The sequence below is a fragment of the Myotis myotis genome, unplaced genomic scaffold (genome assembly GCF_014108235.1).
Source record: "Myotis myotis isolate mMyoMyo1 unplaced genomic scaffold, mMyoMyo1.p scaffold_m19_p_41, whole genome shotgun sequence".
NCBI classification, from domain to species: domain Eukaryota; kingdom Metazoa; phylum Chordata; class Mammalia; order Chiroptera; family Vespertilionidae; genus Myotis; species Myotis myotis.
Window position 1 is genome coordinate 1614706 of NW_023416348.1, and position 20227 is coordinate 1634932.

General features: G+C 64.7%; 1 protein-coding gene and 1 long non-coding RNA gene across 11 annotated transcripts; one reads left to right on the forward strand and one right to left on the reverse strand.

Annotated features, from left to right (window-relative positions):
- Positions 1-5642, forward strand: LOC118655068. The gene is made up of 3 exons (XR_004967195.1): positions 1-818; positions 2613-2766; positions 3774-5642. It is a non-coding gene; the product is annotated as an uncharacterized LOC118655068 (long non-coding RNA).
- Positions 5643-11270: 5628 nt separating this feature from the next.
- Positions 11271-19163, reverse strand: CDCA4 (cell division cycle associated 4). Of its 10 annotated transcripts, XM_036306449.1 has the most exons (5): positions 19121-19154; positions 18509-18714; positions 16501-16522; positions 16327-16392; positions 11271-12260 (listed from the first exon to the last, which is right to left on the reverse strand). In XM_036306449.1, exons 2-5 carry the CDS (start codon positions 18679-18681, stop codon positions 11544-11546), a joined length of 978 nt encoding a protein of 325 aa, XP_036162342.1. In that variant the 5' UTR covers positions 18682-18714; positions 19121-19154; the 3' UTR covers positions 11271-11543. The 10 variants fall into 10 exon arrangements, with proteins under 10 accessions (XP_036162342.1, XP_036162341.1, XP_036162347.1 ...); XM_036306448.1 differs by having other exon boundaries at positions 16327-16522; positions 18509-18681; positions 19121-19163; XM_036306454.1 differs by lacking the exon at positions 19121-19154 and having other exon boundaries at positions 16501-16999; positions 18509-18646.
- Between the last annotated feature and the right edge of the window lie 1064 nt (positions 19164-20227).

Genomic DNA, 20227 nt, shown 5'->3' on the forward strand with positions numbered 1-20227 from the left:
GGGAGCCCCGGAGAGTTGTTTCCATGGGAGTCGGGGGTGAGGAGGCTCAGGCTGTGCCGGGGCACCTTGGAGGCCAGGTCCTGCTGGGGTTGGGGGCCGGGGGCAGAACAGACCCAGGAGAGCACAGCACCAAGGAGGGCATTGGCGGGGCTGCCGGCTGGTGCCGGGACGGACAGATGGACACACAGCCCCCTTTACTTGCAGGCCAGGCTGCAACAGAGGGCCACTCAGACACACAGCCTTGAAACACAGACAGACAGACAGACACACACACACACACACACACACACACACTCGGCCCCATACCCAGGTACACATCTGCTTGGACAGGTCCCCTGCACTCAGAGACAGGCAGGCACACGCACTCACACGTGCACCCACCCCAGCCCACCTGCTGGGATGGGACACGCGTGCACACACACACACACATGAACACACACCCACATGCATGGCTCGCACGCACACGCAGGTGCACAGTGTGCTGACTCCCTGGATGCACAGGGCCCAGGTGAGCCGCTGCTGCATGACTCAGACTCCAGTTCCCGGCAGCCGGCTGCAGCTGGGCAGCCTTCCAGCAGCGGGTCGGACAGACGCGGCTTCACTGCCGGGAAGAGGCCCTGGCAGCCTCCTGCGTCTCCAGCCCATGGCGTGATGGGCACAGCCCTGTCCTTCAGGAGGGGACACGGCCACGGTCTCACCCCTCCTGCCCTGGTGTCTTCTCTCAGGCTGGGCAGCAGCCCTGGGCCAGAGACCCTGCCCCCCTCCCCGGAGCCCTGCCTTCCTCTGACCGCAGTGAGTCAAATCCGGCATCTGTGCAGGTCTGTCGGGGGTCTCAGCCCACCCATCTGGCTGTGGGTGCCGGGGGACACGGGCAGTCTTAGGAGTCCTTGGGGCACAGCTCTGTCCCCATTGGCATGTGACCTTGGTGAAGTTGTGGGGACCCTGGGCCCCCACCCAAATGAAGCAGCCTCACTCCAGGTGACCAAGTGGCACATCCTGATTGTCAAGCAGGATGCACGCCCAGCAGCTCGGGGGGGGGGGGGGGGGGCCTGGTGAGAGGCTGGGGCTGCCTGGCCTGAGCACTGAGGAAGGGGCTGAGCCACGCACTGCTGGCCCCTGTGCAGTTGGGTGGTCCCTGGGGCCCCAGATTCAGGATTGGGGGCAGGGAGCCCCACTCCAGGGCTGCCCCTTCTCCTCTCCTCCCTGCTCTGAAGCAGAGGCATACATCACCTGCTGTGCTCACCCCAGAACCCACTACTGGGTTCTCAGCCTCCGGCCCTCTACATGCAGCTCCTCATGCTGGGACCCAGCCATTAAATTATTGTCGTTGCCACTTCATCACTGTCATGTTGCTACTGTTACGAATCATCATGTAAATGTCTGATATGCAGGATGGTCTTAGGCGACCCCTGGGAAAGGGTCGTTCGACCGCCAAAGGGGTCGCGACCCACAGGTTGAGAACCGCTGCCCTAGGGCCATGTGGGCCCCATTTTATCCCTGGGAGCCCCTGGCTCCACGGGCAGTGCACCCTACAGTGTGCAGAGGGAGACTGCCCAGACGTTGGCTATTGCCCCCAGGCCAGACAGACAGGCCCTGCCTCCTCCTGTGGACTCCTCCCTGCCCCTCGCACCCCTCCTCCCGCGTGCAGGGCCCTGGAAGCCCAGCCTGGCCTCAGGATCCCAGGGCCCGAACCCCAGCCGAGGCCTGGCCACCTGCCTGCCGCAGAGCCCTGTGCTGCCAGGAGCTGGATCATCGTTCTCAGCTGCAGCCTGTCCCAGTGTCCCCCTCTGGGGACAGATGCCCGACTTCAGACGGCCACAGCATCTGGGCGTGGCTCAGGAATCGCTGTCCCCCAGAGGCTGGAGATGAGAGCCCACCTCACAGCCCCCCGGCATACACGCCACCTCTGGGTACCTCCTCCTGGGTGGGGGCCGGGCGGGTCCTGCAGTGCTCTCCCCACTGACAAACAGGCCCACCTCCCCCCAGGACCCCCAGCCCGGGACCCTGGACCACACCCAGCCCTGGCCTTGGCCCGCGGGTCGGGGTCCAGGCTTGCCTGCAGCCTCCCATGTTGGGCACCTGGGTGCTGGGGCTGGGGTGCAGGGCACTGTTGGAGGCAGGGCGAGGAGCTGGGGCTCCAGCCACATCTCTGCAGGCCTGGCTCCGGGCAGAGCCCCCACCCACCGGACCGGGCTCTCCGCCTCTCCAGGCAGCAGGGACGTGAGAGCATCAATGATTGATGCTTCTTTGCAGCAGCCGCAGCAGCATAAGCAAAAATAGCTCTTGCCGTTGTCCCTGCCCTGGCCCTGCCCACCCCGAGGGGCACGGGGGGGGGAGTGCGGGGGGATCTGGACCTCCACAGCTACCCCCACCCTATGCAGCAGGGATAGGCGAGGTGTCCTTCCTGAGGGGCCTGGGAGGGCTCCTTCTCCTGACCACACTGCACCCCACTTCACGGCCCCTGTACCCCCACTTTAATGGGGACCGGCCCCGCTGGCCGGTCTTCCCAGCTGGTGAAGCATATTCCTCTTGAGCAGCTGCCTACCCTGCCCGCCCACGTGGAGGCCTGAGCTTTGGCTGGTACCCATGTCATGCCCCGTCTGTCCGTCCAGATGCTGACCTGAGGAGCAGGGGTCACCTATCAGCAACCTGGGCTGCCCTCACCCCCTCCTTCCGCCAGGGCCGAGCACCCAATGTCGGGGCCCCTCTGCCGCCTCCTCTGAGTCTTGACTCACCCTCGGAGCACCTCCTGAGTGGGGTCACCAGGTATATGAGTGTCCTGTGGCCACTGTGACAAGTAACGGCACAGAGTTATCGTCCGTTCATTCTTTCACAGTTCGGGGGGGGGGGGGGTTGTGTTCCTCTGGGGGCTCAGGGAAGACCATTGCCTTGCCTCTTCAGCCTCTCAAGGCTGCCTGCATCCCTCAGGCCAGGCCCCACATGACTCCGAGCCCTGCTCCCATCTTCCATCCTCTCTCAGCCTCTGAGCCTCCTAACTCCCAGGATATTGTTTTCCATTGAGCTTTTAGAGCAGTGGTTCTCAACCTTCTGGCCCTTTAAATACAGTTCCTCATGCTGTGACCCAACCATAAAATCATTTTCGTTGCTACTTCATAACTGTCATGTTGCTACTGTTACAAATCGTCATGTAAATATCTGATATGCAGGATGGTCTTAGGCGACCCCTGGGAAAGGGTCATTGGACCCCCAAAGGGGTCGCGACCCACAGGTTGAGAAACGCTGTTTTAGAGAGAGTGGAAGAGAGGGAGGAGAGAGAGAGAGAGAGAGAGAGAGAGAGAGAGAGAGAGAGAGAGAGAGAGACATTGATTGGTTGCCCCTGCACCTGCAACCCAGGTGTGTGAACCCAGGTAGGTGCCCTTGACTGGGAATCAAACCCTCGACCTTTCGGTCTGCGGGCTGATGCTCTAACCACTCTAGCCAGGGCTGCCTCCCTCTTTTAAAACAACTTATTTTTATTGCATTGATTGGGGTGACATTGGTTAATGAAACTGTATGGGTTTCAGGTGTACAGTCTTACAACACGTCATCTGCATGTTGTACTGTGTGTCACCACCCTGTCAGGTCTCCTTCCGTCACATTGAGCCCCTCTCCCCTCTCCCCTCTCCCCTCCCCTCCCCCTCCCCCACCTCCCTCTGTAAGGGCCCTGTGATTACTGGGCTCCACAGCATAACCATCCCCCAGGGCCGCCTCCCATCTCAAGTGTCTAACACGTCTGTGAAGTTCCTTTTACCCATAAGTTCCCATGTTCACAGGTCTGGGGCACCAGGTAATGCTGTGTGCCTGGGCGCTGCCGTGCTGCACCCTGAGGACCACAGCGCTGCCCTCACTCCCCATCAGGTCGACACGGGGCAGGGGGAGCTTCAGAAGAGTGGCTCCAGCCCGGGCAACACCCCACTCGGGCCTCGGGCCTCGGGCCTCGGGCCTGGACCTGAGCTTCCCCACCTGCACACAAGGTGAGGCCCTGGGCTGTGAAGACAGCAACGACAGTGGACCAGGGGCTGCTGGCCCCGGCGACATCGAGGCAGGAGAGAGCCAGCGCCTGGTCACCTCCTGCAGGGTCACCGTGTCTGTCCAGGCTGGGCAGTCTGACGGGACAGTGTGATTGCTCGCACACTGCAGAGCCCGCTGTTGTGCGGGCAGCCGGGGAGGAGGCAGGAGGCAGGAGGCAGGAGGCTGCGGTCCAGGTTCAGAGAATGATCTCATCTGGTGACTTTTTAAATTGATGTTTCCAGTAGCTTGGCTGAGAAGGACCAGGGGGAGGGAGGGTGATTCGTGCAAACAGGACAGGGCCCGGAGGAGCCCAAGGACGCAGGGTGGGGAGAGGTGAGCCTGGCCGGCGGGTGAGGATCCGGGCCTCGCGGGGCCTGATGGCTGCGCAGGGAGTCTGACTGCAGGAGCCCGGGGTGGGGCTGATGGAAACGCCTGCACCGCCTGGGAGGGGCGCCGGCAGAGGGCACGGCTGGCCCACCGGTGCCCATCGATGCCCATCGGCGCCCCTCGCCCTGGGTGGCAGCTGCAGGAGGGCTGGGGACCCAGTGGAATCACGCACTGCCGGCGGCTCAGAGGCAGCGGGCGCTCCTCCCGCCTCGCGTTAGGAAGGACGAGGCCAGGAGCCCGCGGGGAAGGCGTCACGCAGCCGCCGGACAGTCCGCGTGGGGCGCGTGCAGCAGGCCTCGCGCAGGGAGATCCGCGCCCCTCTTCCCACCGCGTCTGGGCGGCGCCGGGGGCGGGGCTCCGCGGGGGCGTGGCCGGTCTCAGCCACGCCCCTCTTGCACCAGAGCGTGACGTCACGGTGGCGACGCCGGAAGTGGGGCTGGTGCGCATCGTTGCCGGGCAACCGGCGGGAGCGGGACGCGGGGACTTGGAGCCGCAGGCAGCGATCGAGGTCCCAGGGGCGACGCGGCCCAGGTGGGTGCGGGCCGGAGCCGGACCCCCGGCCTGAGCGCGCCCAGCTCGCCCCTCGGGAGCCGCAGACCCGGTCCCCGAGGGCGGTTAGTGGCCAACCCCGAACTCCGGCTGCCCTCCCGTCCGCCCCGCCCCGCCCCGCCCGGGGACCACCCGGAGTCCCGATCCCACTGGGGACTCCCCCTCCCCCCGTCCCCCCGCCCCGAGCGCCCGGACTCTCCCTTGCTCTGGCCAGACCGGGCCTCGCTGACCCCTGCCCACCGGCCCGAGTCCCCACGGCACCGAGTTGTCTGAGGACATGCCCCTGTGCGGGACGTGGCCGGGCGCCTGGGTGTCGGGACTGTGTGCGTCCCACTGTGACCCTGGACCAGGCGGGGCCACTCGCACCCCGGGGGAAGCCACCCGCAGCTCCTGGGCAGTGGGCGAGCCGCGGCCCCCAGGCCCCGGCAGCCCTGGGCCGCCCAGCTCCGCTGTGCGTGTGTCTCCTGAGCGTCCTCCCGTCTGCGGGGCTGGCCACACCCGCGCACACACGCACGTGGGAGCTCTAAGCGGGTCTCCGCGTGACCTCACAGCGGAAGCAGGCGAGGTCTCCGACCGCCAGGCCTCCGAAGGCAGCTGCTGAGAAGGCTAACCCCTGTTTTGTAAAACTACTGTTTGGAATTCTCTGCTATTCTTTAGACGGCCTCTTATTCTAAAAATAAATAATAATGACTTTGCTTCCCAGCCTGCCTTGGCCTGCTTGCATACTGAGGAAGGTAAACGTAGCTGTCTGACCTTGTAGGCCAGAGAATAGACACGCCCATACTCAGCGCCAGGCCGGTGCACTTTTTAATTGGATGGAACTGTGTAGTTACCGAGGCCACCAGCGAGGTAACCGCTAAGCACACCTAGGGCCGGCCCTTTCATCAAAAGGGAAGTTCTGCTTGTAGCTCTGCTTAGGATTTGAATTCATTTCCTCTAAGCCCCCCGCGGGGAATAAAGTGTGACTCCAACTCTCTGAGCATCGCTCGATTGATTCCGGTTCTCTGTAACAGTGCGAGAGCCCTGGGGGCCAGGGCAGTGCCTGTGCCCAGCGGGTGAGGGCCCGCTCCCACCCTCCTCGGTCAGATGGGGAAGCCAGGATCCCCAGGCTCCGTGTGGGGCTTTCCACCCGCATCGCTGGTGGCCTGGACCCAGGGAACACGGCGCCTGGGGGAGCTTGAAGGCCGGGAATCCTCAGCCAAGTCTGAGCAGCTCTCAGCACTGGGAACCCGGAGGGCCTGCAGCATCTCGAGCCCGGAGCCCCTTCTGCCCAGGAGTGTGGCTCCCACCAACCTCACCAGGCAGATCCTGGGTGACAGGCGCTGTCACCGCCCCTTCGAGGTATTTCTCAAGTACTTGGGAAGCGAAGCCTGGCTAGGGAGGGGTCTGCTGCTTTCTGGCCGCTGTCCCCTGCCTGGTGGCCACCTGCCCGTCCTCTGGAGCCAGGGAAGAAGGGAGGCCGCCTCCCTGCCCACTCCTCCAGGCTCTGGCCATGTCCGCCCTCCAGCCCCACTGCCACCTACCAGCTCAGGGCACGTGGGGAAGCGCCAGTGAGCTTATTGCAAAAGCCCCCGGGAAGCCCCACTCCAGTCTGTGTCGTGAGGGGGCGCCGGAGGCCCCCCCCCCCAGGCCGTGCTGGTCCCACCCCGTCTCCCAACCTGACCACCGTGTTTGGGTTTGCGTTCTGTGGCTGCCTCTGACCCTCCTGCCTTCCTCTTTCACCCACGGCCCTCTTTCCCCTCATCTCTTCCCAAACACAGAAGTAAGAGGCCAGAGAGAAACGGCCTCGCTGGTTCTAGGGAGGGCCTCCGACCAGGTCCGCACTCCCAGGCAGCTCGGCTCGCACACCGTTTTTGTTTGTTTGAATATATTTTTATTGATTTCAGAGGGGAAGGGAGGGGAGAGAGAGATGAGAATCATTGCCGCACACCTGGGACCGAGCCCGCAACCCGGGCACGTGCCCTGACCAGGAATGGAACCGACCTCCCGATCCACAGGTCTGCGCTCAACCACTGAGCTGAGCCGGCTGGACGCCAGCTGACTGGTGCAGCCAGCATTTGCGAGAATCAGCAGGCCACGCAGACACGGCGCACACGCACCTCTACACCCGCCCCGCCTCCCGCGAACGCATCCCCGGGCCTCAGGCCTGTAGCGGGAAAGTGCCTATTCATGTGTGGGTGGGTGCCCCAGCGTTAACGCGTGGAAGGGGTGCCAGCATTTTTAGGGCGCCTGTCCTTCACGCGTCCCTAAGCCCTTTCCACACAGCGTGGTTTTCCTTGAGGACCATGTGATAGCAGAGACGTGCAGTCATTTCACAAACTTGTTGGGACCAGTTATGTCCGTGGAAGGCGATGACATTCCCTGCGTGTCCCTCCTGTTTGGTGGGCGTTTCTTTCCTTTTCCAGCCCCTTCTCAGCTGTGAGAGTATTTCAGGTTTGCTGTTCTAGAATGGCCGGTCCCGCAGGCAATGGAGGACGTCTCCGGCCTCGGCCACTGCTTAGGGAGGAGCAGAGAGGAAAAGCCAGGCCTTGGATCTGGGCACAAATGGTAGGAAGGGCCTGCAGTTGGGACGAATGTTATTTTGTGTGTTTTTATAAATATATTTTTTTATTGATTTTGGAGAGGGAGAGCAAGATAGAAACATCAATGATGAGAATCATGGACCGGCCACCTCCTGCATGCCCCCTACTGGGGATCGAGCCTGCAACCCGGGACCCTGCAGTCCGCAGGCTGATGCTCTACCCACTGAGCCACATCGCCAGGGCCGGCCCCTCCTCTTGAAGCCACATTCCTCCTCCTCCCAATGCCCCATCGGCTGAGACAGAAGGTCTGAGTGACTTTGGGTGCGGAAGCCAGAGTGACTGGGAAACAACCCCGCACTGAGCGCTCGCCCTCCTGTGGGTGCCCCCTCCTGTGGGTGCCCCCTCCTGTAGGAGCCCCCTCCGGTGGGTGCCCCCTCCTGTGGGTGCTCGCCCTCCTGTGGGAGCCCCCTCCGGTGGGTACACCCTCCTGTGGGAGCCCCCTCCGGTGGGTGCCCCCTCCTGTGGGTGCCCCCTCCTGTGGGTGCTCGCCCTCCTGTGGGTGCCTCCTCCTGTGGGTGCCCCTCCTGTGGGTGCCTCCTCCTGTGGGTGCCCCCTCCTGTGGGTGCTCGCCCTCCTGTGGGTGCCCCCTCCTGTGGGTGCCCCTCCTGTGGGTGCCCCCTCCTGTGGGTTCCTCCTCCTGTGGGTGCCCCCTCCTGTGGGTGCTCGCCCTCCTGTGGGTGCCCCCTCCTGTGGGAGCCCCTCCTGTGGGAGCCCCCTCCTGTGGGTGCCCCCTCCTGTGGGTGCTCGCCCTCCTGTGGGAGCCCCCTCCTGTGAGTGCCTCCTCCTGTGGGTGCCCCTCCTGTGGGTTCCTCCTCCGGTGGGTGCCCCCTCCTGTGGGAGCCCCCTCCTGTGGGTGCTCCCTCCTGTGGGTGCCCCCTCCTTTGGGTGCCCCCTCCTGTGGGTGCCCCCTCCTGTGGGTGCCTCCCTCCCAAGGCGTCTGGTCTGCGGGACTGAGAGGGACATGGCTTCCAGGGACAGCTGCGAGGGGCGTGCTGTGCAGCCTCACTGGTTGGGGGGTGGTGGAGCCCAGAGCTGTTTTGTGGGGTTCTCCAATGCCGGAAGCCGGTCCATCCTTGCTGCTTGACACAGCCGCTGCAGGAAAGAAACGTCTGCGCAGCATATGTTTCAAGGGACCTGGCGTATATAGCATACTGTTCTTAATATGTTTGCTCCCCTTAGCGCTGTGTGTTTTAACCAAGGTCACCTCTCCGAGAAAGGTTGTTTCCCCAGGTAGGGATTTTTCCCTGAAGTCAGGGAGGGGATAAAACTCCTTAACTAAGTGCCAGGCGGGTAGTTAATCACTTTAACTACAAACAATCACACTTAAGTTACATAATCTTTACTCCCTGGAATGGAGATAAGAAACGCCCTAACCTTTGTAATAGAAATTGACAGGATTAAAATCAACTGGTATAAATACAGATGTAACAAGACAATAAACAGCAGAACCTCTCTGGAGATCCAGACCAGAACTTGGCTGGAGATCCTGGCTAGGCTGCTGATCAACTGAATGCTGTCTCCGTGTCCTGCCTTCTTCGCCGACTCCGTCTACGCCTTTGGGAACCCCTGGACCTGCTGGGGTTGGACCCCGGCACTCCAAGTCCCAGGCCAGTTGCCCGGAGGCCGCTGGGTAGACCCATTCTGCGCCCTCGGATCAGGTTAGATGGAGGCTCCTTCAGCAGAGCCAGTGCTCACCAAAGGGCACCAGGGACCCCATGAACGAGGTGGCACCCAGGGCCTCTGCCCGAGGAAGTGCGGCCGGCCCCTGGGGGCCTCTGAGGAACCCAGACCCGACGGCCTGTGCCGCTGCCCGGGGCACCCGTGTCCCCACAGCATCTCCTGCACCCAAAAGGCGAGCTTCCCCTGCTACCAGCTGAGGAAACCCCTCTCACAGAGCAGCAGTCAGCACTGAAGTTTATAAAATTGTACTAAATAAAACTGCCTGGATTAACCGTATTCTGACCGACTCACCGCTCTGTACGGGCAGCCAGCAGCCCCGCCCCACCCCTGGGGTCTGAGGCCCCTTTCCCAGGTGTCGGACCCAGGTGGGGGCGCCGCACAGGCTGTGGCTGGAACCTGGGAACTGCGCGTCCGCCATCACTTTCAGCCAGAAGGAGGTGGCGTCTGGAGCTGCTTTCCACCGCACTGCTCATGCCTTGGGGCTCCCAGCCCACTGCAGCTGCCCCCCCAGATTCAGGCTGGATGCCGCACTTTACCTATTCCCACCGCGCCTCCCTGCCCCTGCCATGAGCCACCTCCCCATTGTCCAAATCCATACCCACAAATCAGGACCCCAGAGCCCAAGCCCAAAGCCAGAGCCTGCCGCCTCCCTGCCCACTCTGATGTTTATACTCCGAAGGCTGGCAAGGTGGGCCCCGCAGCTACTTCGAAACGGAACATACTGAAAAGACAGAAATGCCGTGGACACAAAAGGCCGGTTTATTGCTTCTGAGACACACACACCTGGAACCACTGTCCACCAGGAGAGGATTCCAAAGCCTGAAGGAGCAACAGGCTGCTCAGGGCCACACCTCCTGCCGGCCCTGCCGGGCCCCTCTGCCCAGCGTGACGGGCTCCTCCCGGGGCGGGGCCGGCTCCAGGAGCGCCCTCGTCCTTGGCCCAGGCGGTCCCACTGCCCCCTGGACATCCAGTGAAATTCCTCCCCCCCCACGAGGCACCGCTGAGCCGGCAGACAGACCCTCAGGAGGCCGTGGACACTGCACCCCCCACTGCGCTGAGCAATCTTTGATCAAGGGAGGTGACGGCACTGACATGAAATCATCACGTGCCTGGAATTAAAACCGCCTTTTTGGTGAAGGGCAGGGAGAGGAACCAAGTGGGGAGGGCAGCGCCCTTGTGAGCTGGAGAGAAAGACCAGGTGGCACAGGCGGTGTCCACCAGGGCCCCGGGCAGGCACCCCGGCCAACCCCACCACCAACTCCCTCATGACCGAGGGGCCATCAAGACCCGGGTCCACGTTTCTTTAACCTTGGACATAAACTGACCTTGACCCGGGTCCCAGCAGTTACCACAGCAGGCGCAGGCAGGCCCCAGCCCACCAACAGCGAGCGTGTGCACAGGCCTTAGTGGCGTGGCCGGTGCTGAGGGGGCACCAGAGACCCCTTAGGTGTCTGAAGATCCACGAGGGCCACACAGCAATCTGACCTTGGCCCCCAAGAACATTTATATATAAACTAGAGGCCTGGTGCGCCACGTGACATTCGTGCACTGGGGGGTGGGGGGGTCCTCCGCCAGGCCTGCACCCTCTCGCAGTCCAGGACCCCTCAGGGGATGTCCGCCCGCCGGCAGGGAGTGAGCCTGAGCCTAAGCCGGCAGTGGGGCATCCCCCAAGGGGTCCTTAGCGCTGCCTCAGAGGCGGGAGAGGCTCCTGGCTGAGCACTGACCACTAGTGGGCAGCTCCTGCACTGAGGTCGCCCCGTGGTGGTCAGTGTGCATCAGAGCAACCAGTCTTCTGCCATTCGGTGGACGTGCCTATCAGCCGTTTATTAGGTAGGACAGCCATCCATTAAACGCTAGATTCTCACTTCCTTCCCACAAGCTGACGGTGGGGGGGCCCCCTCAGCGGATGAGGCGCCCGCAGGGCCTGGCAGCACATGGCGGTTCCTCCTGAGTTTACAGAGACCCTGGCTGGGAGGGAGCGACTCTTAAGAAGGAACCTTAGTAAACACACCAACTGCAGGTGCTCAGGCTACAGACGCTTCTAATTAGCAGCAGAGGATGTTTATAGAAAAAATATACTTTTAAGAAAATAGCTGAGAAAGTCTAGAGATAATGAAAAGTTTACAAAATATATCTTAAGCCAAAATGTTGCCCCAAACATATAAAACTCAATTTTTAAAAATTCACCTAGGAAAGGCAGACGCTGGTGGCCACGCCCTCGGGGCTGTCGGGCTGGTGAGGCCCAGCGCCGGCAGGAGGAGGCAGCCGGGGCTGCCCCGGGTCCCTGTGGCCAGCGCTGCGGGGCTGCTGGCGGCGGGCAGTGAGGGCACAGGCTCAGGTCTCCACCAGGATCTCCACCACGTGGTCCAGCTCGCCCAGGTCCCGCTTGTAGCTGACGCCAGGGGGCGGGGCGCCCGTGGGGGCCAAGGTCTCGAACCCGTCGCCAGGGACTGACTTGGCGCCCACCATGCCCGTCAGCACCGCGTCCAGGTCGTAGTAGGGCCCGTCCACGTCCGCAAACAGCCCTTCCGCCGCGCGGGGGGCCTTGCTGTCCAGCGTCTCGAAGATCTGGTCCAGCGACCTCTGGAAGCCGCCCCTGCTCTCCCGCGGGCTGGCCGCCTCCCACGCGCAGCCGGGAGCGCCCCGCGGCGCCTGCGCACTCGGGGCCCCTGGCGGTTCGGAGAGGAGGTCTGGCGCCGGGCTGCCCCCCGAGTCAGCAGCAGAGTGCCCCCCCTGCTGCTCCCACGGGGTCCGACACAGGATCTCGGTGGAGACGAGGCGCTCCAGCGGCCCCCGCCCCGCGCTCGCGGGCGCCGGCACCTGCCACGCGCTGTCCTGGCTCATCTCCTCCTGCAGCTGCCGGACGGTGTTGGCGATGAGCACCGAGCGGCAGAGGTTGGGCTCCGCCAGCATGTGGCACAGCTGCAGCTTCACCAGCGACATGTCCAGGAGCGACTGGCGCTGCAGGCTGCAGGCGGGCGGGGCCGGGGGGCTGTCCTCGCTGTCGGCGCACTTTCTCTTCAGCCCGCGGGCGAACATCGCGTCCGTGTCCTGCAGGGACGAGAGGACGAGGACGCCCTGAGCACCGTCCAGGGCCCCTCGCGGTCAGCCGGCCCGGGCGGAGCGGAGACCCGAGCGCCGAAGCGCGTGTAAGTCACGCACCGCCACTCGGAGCTCTGAGCGCGCGAACCACAGCCTCTAACCCCGCACAGCCGCCTCCACCGCACAGGCAACGGACTAGAACTGGAGGCTCACGCTAAGGAGCTGGGCTGCAGGCGCAGGCACAACCCCTGGGCTGCGCCAGGCAGGGCGCCTCACCCCAACCAGCAAACAGCCCCGCGAAGAGGTTCAGCGAACCCCGCAGGCAGGAGGCGCTGCTGGCGCCCTCAGAGTCCCGCCAGCGGCGGAGTCACCTTCATGTGAGCGGGCCTCTGCCCCCCACCCCTCCAGGGCCCTGGGGCCATCTGGGCTGTCAGCAGGGGCACAGGCTGGGGCAGGTCCCCTGGGCTCCCAGAGGGCTGGCTGCAGGGCCGCCACCAGCGCTCTCCGCTGACATGTGGGGGTGAGCACCGTGGGTGGGCGCCTCCCACCAGGGCTCCCCTTTCTAGAAAAGGAACCCATGCCGTTAGGTTTTCTCTTCCCAACTTTGTCAAGTAGCTCAACGTCTTTCCTTCAAATAACTCATTCGAGTTGTTCATGAGGGTTAGAATCTTCTAAATTTGCAAATTATTGGATTTAACCTTTTTAAAAATACCAACACCCCCCCGCCCCCTCGCCAGCCCTGCAGATGGAGGGCCCTGTCCTCGGAATTTCAACACCCGAGACCTCACTCCCATGTACTTAACGTGTAAAGCTTAAGCGACCGTGGGCATTTAGCCCCGGGCATGAACACCGACGTTCACGAACAAACACGTACAGGCATGTTCACAGCAGCGGCACTCAGAGCTGAACACGGAACAGGCTCGCACCGGCGTGGCCCACACCACGCACCCCCTTCCCCCAGCAATGGGAGCGGCCAGGGACCTCAGGGAACGGCCAATCTCAAAAGAACACGGGTGTGCTGACCCCACGGCGGTGACATTCTAACAGAGGGAGACGGGTGGGCGTGGCCGGAACAGGTCTGCATGGCATGGTGGGTCCACAAGCTATGCACCTGCTAAGTGCACAGAACCACACGCGTGCACACGCACACACATGCCATCAGATCAGACCTGTGGCCACCCAGGGGATTTTAAAATCCGAGTGACCACAGCCCTGGCCAGTGTGGGCGTCATATGTGCACCAAAAGGTCGCCAGTTCCATTCCCGGTCAGAGCACACGCCCGGAGCGCAGGCTTGGTCCCCCCCAGGGGGTGCAGGAGGCAGCATCCACGTTTGGTTTTGCTCTCACATCGGTATCTCTCTCCCTCTCCCTTCCTCTCTATGGGACTGAGTGACCATAGCTTATTCCTTACAAGACGAAGTCCCCCAGAACAGCAAGCAGGTCGAACACATCAGCACAGCCCGACACCACCGTCTGTCTGTCCGTCCGTCCGTCCGTCCGTCCGTCCTGCCCTCACACCAGTGCACAGGCGGTGCGCATGTCACGAGTTTACCACCAAAACACATACCAGGAAGACCATCCCAGTCACTCTGGTGGCAGAGTCACGTGTGGTCTTAGCAGCTAGTCCGGCGTTCACGCCCGCACCACCTGGGAAAGTCGCTGCTAAAACCGCTGAGTGCACAGAAGTGTATTCTGGTGTTATTACTGATTTTCCACACGGACACCTGTGAACCTACTTTTGCCCACCCTGTAGCTGAGACCATAAGATTATGTCGAGCTGAACCGGTTTGGCTCAGTGGATAGAGCGTTGGCCTGCGGACTCAAGGGTCCCGGGTTCGATTCCGGTCAGGGGCATGTACCTTGGTTGCGGGCACGTCCCCACTGGGGGGCGTGCAGGAGGCAGCTGATCGATCTCTCTCATCGATGTTTCTGACTTTCTATCCCTCTCCCTTCTTCTCTGTAAAAAATCAATAAAATATATTTTTAAAAAATAAAATAAATAAAAATAAAATAACAAAAAAAAAGATTATGTCGAACTACCAGACACCAGGTAGAGGACCAAGGCGAGGTTTCCGGGGGTCCTGTCGCGAGGCTCTGCACCTCTGGCTCTCAGTAGTGTTTCCAACAAAAGCTCAAGTCCGGCCTCTGCCTGCCAACTGGAGTCGGGGTGCCACGGGGCCTGGAGCGGCAGAGGCCGGCTTCCCTCACGGCGCAGGAGGCACTGACACTGCAGGGAGGCGGGTCTCTCAGGAGGACAGCCCGGAGGCCCACAACCTCCGGCCACAGCAGGAGGCTCCGTCAGCAACCAGTGGTTTCCCTACCTCGTCCCCATTCCGGCCGAGGGCCCACCAGAGGACGCCCTGCCCCAGCCTCCACAGGTGCCGAGCCCCCTTCTCCACAGGAAGCGCCTCCTTCCCGGCCTGCGTGCCTGCCAAGCAGGGGCTGGGTCCTCCCTGTGACTAATGGGAAGAGGATCAGAAAGTACTGGACAAGCCCCTGGCCCAGGCAGGACCCCTATTTCCGGGTTCTCCCTTGCGTTTTCTCTCTCGTTTATGGAACTGAGCTCATCTGCGTTCTTGCTGATCACAGTCGTATCAGGTGCAAGGTCACCATCACTTCGGACCCTGCACGTTTATCCCAACGTCCAGTCATACTGACCCACGTGTGAGGCTCTCCCCTCCCCTCCCCGCCCCCAGGCCCGCGGGCTCTCACTGGGGCTGCACCGCCGCCCAGCACTGGACTCCTCGGAGCCTCCACCAGGACTAGGAGGGCCCTTCCAGGCCGTGCACACCCACCCACCAGGTCTCCGCACCGCCCTCCCTGTAGGGTCCCCCAGCCGTGCTCCCCACTGCTCCTTCCCACCAGCCCACGGCCTCTGCCATCAGCCTGTTTCCCACCAGGGATCATGGGGGTCGAGGCCACCACCACAGGCAACATGGTGAATCTCAAAACACAGGGACGAAAAGCAAGACCAAGAGGCGGCCCGACTGTTCACCTGGCCCCGAGCAGGCAAGCTGACCAGCGCGCTGAGGACACGCCACCGGCGCGCCTGTCAGAACGCGGGCGAGTGCTGGCGTCCGTGCAGGTCACCGCCCTGCACACCTGATGACAACCAGGACGGACGAGCGAGGAGAGGAGCCTGCCGCAGGCGTGCTCCGTCCAAATCGCTCCTCAGCACAAGGCCGCCTGTGGCGTCACCCGGCGAGCCCACGTGCGGGTCACGGGGTCAGGCCGGGCCCAGAGGGGCCGGGAGGGTCACACTCCTCATGCCCTTGTGCCGGGACAAAGTCTGCAGTGTGTCCTGAGGGGACCCTGGGGGTTCGGGGCGGAGGTGGGACAGTCCCTTCCGTGGGCCTGGCCCAGCCGTCACCCTCCTCATGGGGACACGGGCCCACCGCCAGGCCGCCCGACCGCAGAGCCGGCCCCTGTTCAGGATGAACAGCCCTTTGGTCTCACCACCTCCATGATCTCGGGTCGGCCAGCTGGCGCGTCTAGTTAATGCCCAAATCCCACGGGCACTTGCCCTGCCAGCGTCCCCGGCCCTCAGGCCTCCTCCAGCCCAGGCGCTGGCCAGACAGAGAGGAGGACGGAAGGCTGGGCTCACATGGGGAGCGACCCCCCTGCAGCAGGCACCCAGCCCCACACCAACCTCACAGCGAGGCTGATGGGAACGCAGCTCCGACCCTGAGCAGGAGGGCGGGGACAGGACCGACTCTGACCTGACCCACCACTGTGACCTTCAGCCACTGCCAGGCACCCTGCGGGCCTCAGGTTTTTAAGGCAACTCGACCCTCTGTCACAGTCAGATCTACTGCGGAGCCCTCCACCCGAGAGGAGCAGGGCGCCGGGCGCCGGGGAGGGGAGACGGGCGTGCGCAAGGGGAGGCCGCCCCGCTGTGGGCTGCCATTCTCACGGCTGCTGCCACCAGGGCATCCAGGCCCCGGTTACCTGGAATGAAACAGGCTCCACTCGCCAGCTGAGGGAACGTCCCTGCCCTCCGTCCAGGCTAAACCTCCATCGGTCATGGCGAACTTTTTATCCTGCGTTTCAACTGTACTTATAAACCGTGGCACACCTGCACACGGAGCGGTGCGGGCAGGAAGCCGATGAGACAGTAACCTTCGTGTTCTTCTAGGCTCGTCTGGCGAGGACAGGGAACCCGGTGGGCCGGCGTTCTGAGCGCAGCACACGGCCCCAGGGAAAGGCGGCTGGGCCCGCTCTGCTCGCCCACAGCCCCCGGCACTCTCACCTGGGGACTCGTCCTGCAAATCCTATTTTGGGGACAATGAGCTTTTGAAGATGTGGAGCTCAGCTGGCCTGGGAGCTGTGGACTCGAGTTGCCAGTACTTTTCCGAGTCACAGCTGGGCCGCGTCCCAGGCTGGCTGCGGGGCCGCACCAGGAGCCACAGCAGACAGCGCTCCTGCCAGGGGGTCTGGGACAGGGCAGCCCACCCCACCCGTCAGTCCCCACCGGCCTGGGACGCTGCAGAGGCTGCTGGGAAGCGGGCAGGGCGCCAGTGTCAGACCCCCAGCCGCACGCTCGCTCCGGCGCTCCCAGACCAGAGAGCTGGGCCCACCGCAGTGTGGAGCAGGGAAGCCGTTGCAAAACGTCCTTAGCATCCGTGTACGAGGCAACCAAAGCCGAGAGACAAAGGGGGCACGCACGGGGCTACAGGAGGCTGCCCTGCCCCGGCTCCTGGGGAGGTGCCACTCTGTCCGGCATCCTATTCCAGCAGAACGGAGCTTCCCTGGGAGGAAATTCAAGTGCCCCATCGCTAACACTGCTACCACTCCTTCTGCAAGGCCTGCAGGTGAGGAGGGAACCTCGACTCCCGCTGTGGTCACTCGGTGGGTGACTGGATGGGTGGGTGGGAGGGTGACTGGGTGGGTGGGTGGGTGGGAGGGTGACTCGGTGGATGGGTGGGTGGGTAGGTGGGTGGGTGGGAGGGTGACTGGATAGGTGGATGGGAGGGTGACTGGGTGGATGGGTGGGTGGGTAGGTGGGTGGGAGGGTGACTGGATGGGTGGGTGGGAGGGTGACTCGGTGGGTGGATGGGTGGGTGGGTGACTAGGAGGGTGACTGGGTGGGTGGATGGGTGGGTGGGTGACTGGGTGGGTGGATGGGTGGGAGAGTGACTCGGTGGATGGGTGGGTGGGTAGGTGGGTGGGAGGGTGACTGGATGGGTGGGTGGGAGGGTGACTGGGTGGGTGGGTGACTGGGAGGGTGACTGGGTGGGTAGGTGGGTGGGTGGGAGGGTGGCTGGGTGGGAGGGTGACTGGGTGGGTGGGTGGGAGGGTGACTCGGTGGATGGGTGGGTGGGTAGGTGGGTGGGTGGGAGGGTGGGAGGGTGACTGGATGGGTGGGTGGGAGGGTGACTGGGTGGGTAGGTGGGTGGGAGGGTGACTGGGTGGGTGGATGGGAGGGTGACTGGGTGGGTGACTGGGTGGGTAGGTGGGTGGGAGGGTGACTGGGTGGGTGGATGGGAGGGTGACTGGGTGGGTAGATGGAAGGGTGGGTGGGTGGGAGGGTGACTGGGTGGGTGGGTGGGAGGGTGACTGGGTGGGTGGATGGGAGGGTGACTGGGTGGGTGGATGGGAGGGTGACTGGGTAGGTGGATGGGAGGGTGACTGGGTGGGTGGATGGGTGGGTGGGAGGGTGACTGGGTGGGTGACTGGTGGGTGGGTGGGAGGGTGACTGGGTGGGTGGGTGACTGGGTGGGTGGGCGGGAGGGTGACTGGGTGGGTGGGCGGGAGGGTGACTGGGTGGGTGGGCGGGAGGGTGACTGGGTGGGTTGGTGGGAGGGTGGCTGGGAGGGTGACTGGGTGGGTGGATGGGTGGGTGGGTGGGCGACTGGTGGGTGGGTGGGAGGGTGACTGGTGGGTGGGTGGGTGGGTGGGAGGGTGACTGGGTGGGTGGGTGGGAGGGTGACTGGTGGGTGGGTGGGTGGGTGACTGGGTGGGTGGGTGGGTGGGAGGGTGACTCGGTGGATGGGTGGGAGGGTGACTGGGTGGGTGGATGGGAGGGTGACTTGGTGGATGGGTGGGGGGGTGGGAGGGTGACTCGGTGGATGGGTGGGGGGGTGGGGGGGTGGGAGGGTGACTGGGTGGGTGGATGGGTGGGTGGATGGGTGGGTGACTGGCTGGGTGGGTGACTGGGTGGGTGGGTGACTGGTGGGTGGGTGACAGGGTGACTGGGTGGGTGGATGGGTGGGTGGGTGACTGGGTTGGTCGGGAAAGGAGGGGCAGCCACAGGGCACCTGGTCGGATGTAACTTTACGCGCGTCGCCCCGAGTCCCCGCGGGCTTCCCGGAGGCCTCCTGGGTGACGGACCTGCGCCGACCTGGGCCGACGCCCCGGGAAGGAGACCGGTGGGGGCCTCCCTACGAGGCACCACTTCCCGGCGCAGCAAACCCTCCCAGCGGGTCTCCATCTAAAAGGGCCGGGCGACAGCCACGAGCTGCGACTTTTGGGTAAAAATGGGGCAGGAGAGCGAACGTGGAGGCCGGGCAGCACCGGGGGGAACCCAGGTGGCTGACGGCTCCCCGGGCAGGAGGGGCGGGAGGGGGGAGGCAGAGCTCCACAAGGTCGCGCCCCTCCTCCGGGCGCCCGCCCCCCGCCCCCCAGGACCCCGGCCGCCCCGTCCCCCCAGGACCCCGGGCCGCTCCGCCCCCCAGGACCCCGGGCCGCCCCGTCCCCCCAGGACCCCGGGCCGCCCCGTCCCCCCAGGACCCCGGGCCGCCCCGTCCCCCCAAGACCCCGGGCCGCCCCCGCCCCCCCAGGAGCCCAGGCGACCATGTGCCGCCTCCCCGCGCCCGCGGGCCCCGCCACCCCCCAGGCGGAGGAACCGGGAGCCGAGACCCTCTGCTCACCTGGCCGCCCGCCGTCCGCGCCGCCTGCGCCGAGGGGGGGCGGGGCCGGGGCGGGGCCGCTCAGCGCCCACAAAGGGCCGCCTGACGCGGCCGCTCCGCCCGCTGATTGGCTGAGATCGGGGGCGGGGTCTCTGGTTCAAACTGGGGGCGGGGCCTGCCGCTGGAGTTCCCGCGCGGCCGCGTTGGCCGTTGGGCCCGCGTCCTCCGCCCCGCCCCCGCCGGCTCCCAGGTCTCCGCGCGCGGCCCTACTGCGCCTGCGCGGGCCACCTGGGGGCGGGGCGGCAATGGGAGCGGGAGCGTACCCAGAGCGGGCGGGGCGTGGGAGGGGCGGGGCGTAGGGCAGGAAGAGGGGCGTGGCGTGGCGTTGGACAGGAAGAGGGGCGGGGCGTGGAGGGGCGGGGCTTAGGTTAGGAAGAGGGGCGGGGCGTGGGAGGGATGGGCAGGAGGGGGTCCCCTGGAAGGACGCGAGTGGGGCCGCTGGGTCACGGGGTGACTCCATGTTGGCTCCTATGGGGACCCTGCACCGTTTTCCACCGCAGCTGCCCCACCGCCCAGCCAGCACCGGGGCGCAGGTATCCGCGTGGGTGTGAGGCCGCGTGTCGGGTGGGAAGCCGGGCCCCTGCGCCGTGGGGCGGTCAGCGGGTGTGGGCTGACGCCTCAGGAGGCTGGGCTGCCCCTGCCCCGTCCCCACTCCCACACCCGGGGTGGGCAAGGCCCCCTCCCCGCTCCTGCCGCCCTCCCGCCATCAGGCCCTGCGGTCGGCGCTGATGTCAGGCCTGGGGTTCCCCGCCCCCCCCCCCCCCCCCCCCCCCCCCGGTCTCAGAGGGGGCTCGACCCGGTGCTCGCGGCCAGGGCTCAGGGTGGGCCCGGCTCCCCACGCCCTTGGCAGCTGCCAGGCCAGCGCCCCCGCGGGAACGCTGCCCACTAGCGGCTGCATCCGACACTTCGGGCTCCCCGCCGCCAGCGCCCTCTAGGGGCCCCGGGACACGCACATGGCCTTGGGGTGCGGACCCTGGGACGGACCGGTCGGGGAGGCCGAACCGGGCCGGACTCACAATGCGCGTCCTGTGTCCGCGGCCTAAGCAGAGCAGGTGCCGTGGCCGGTCC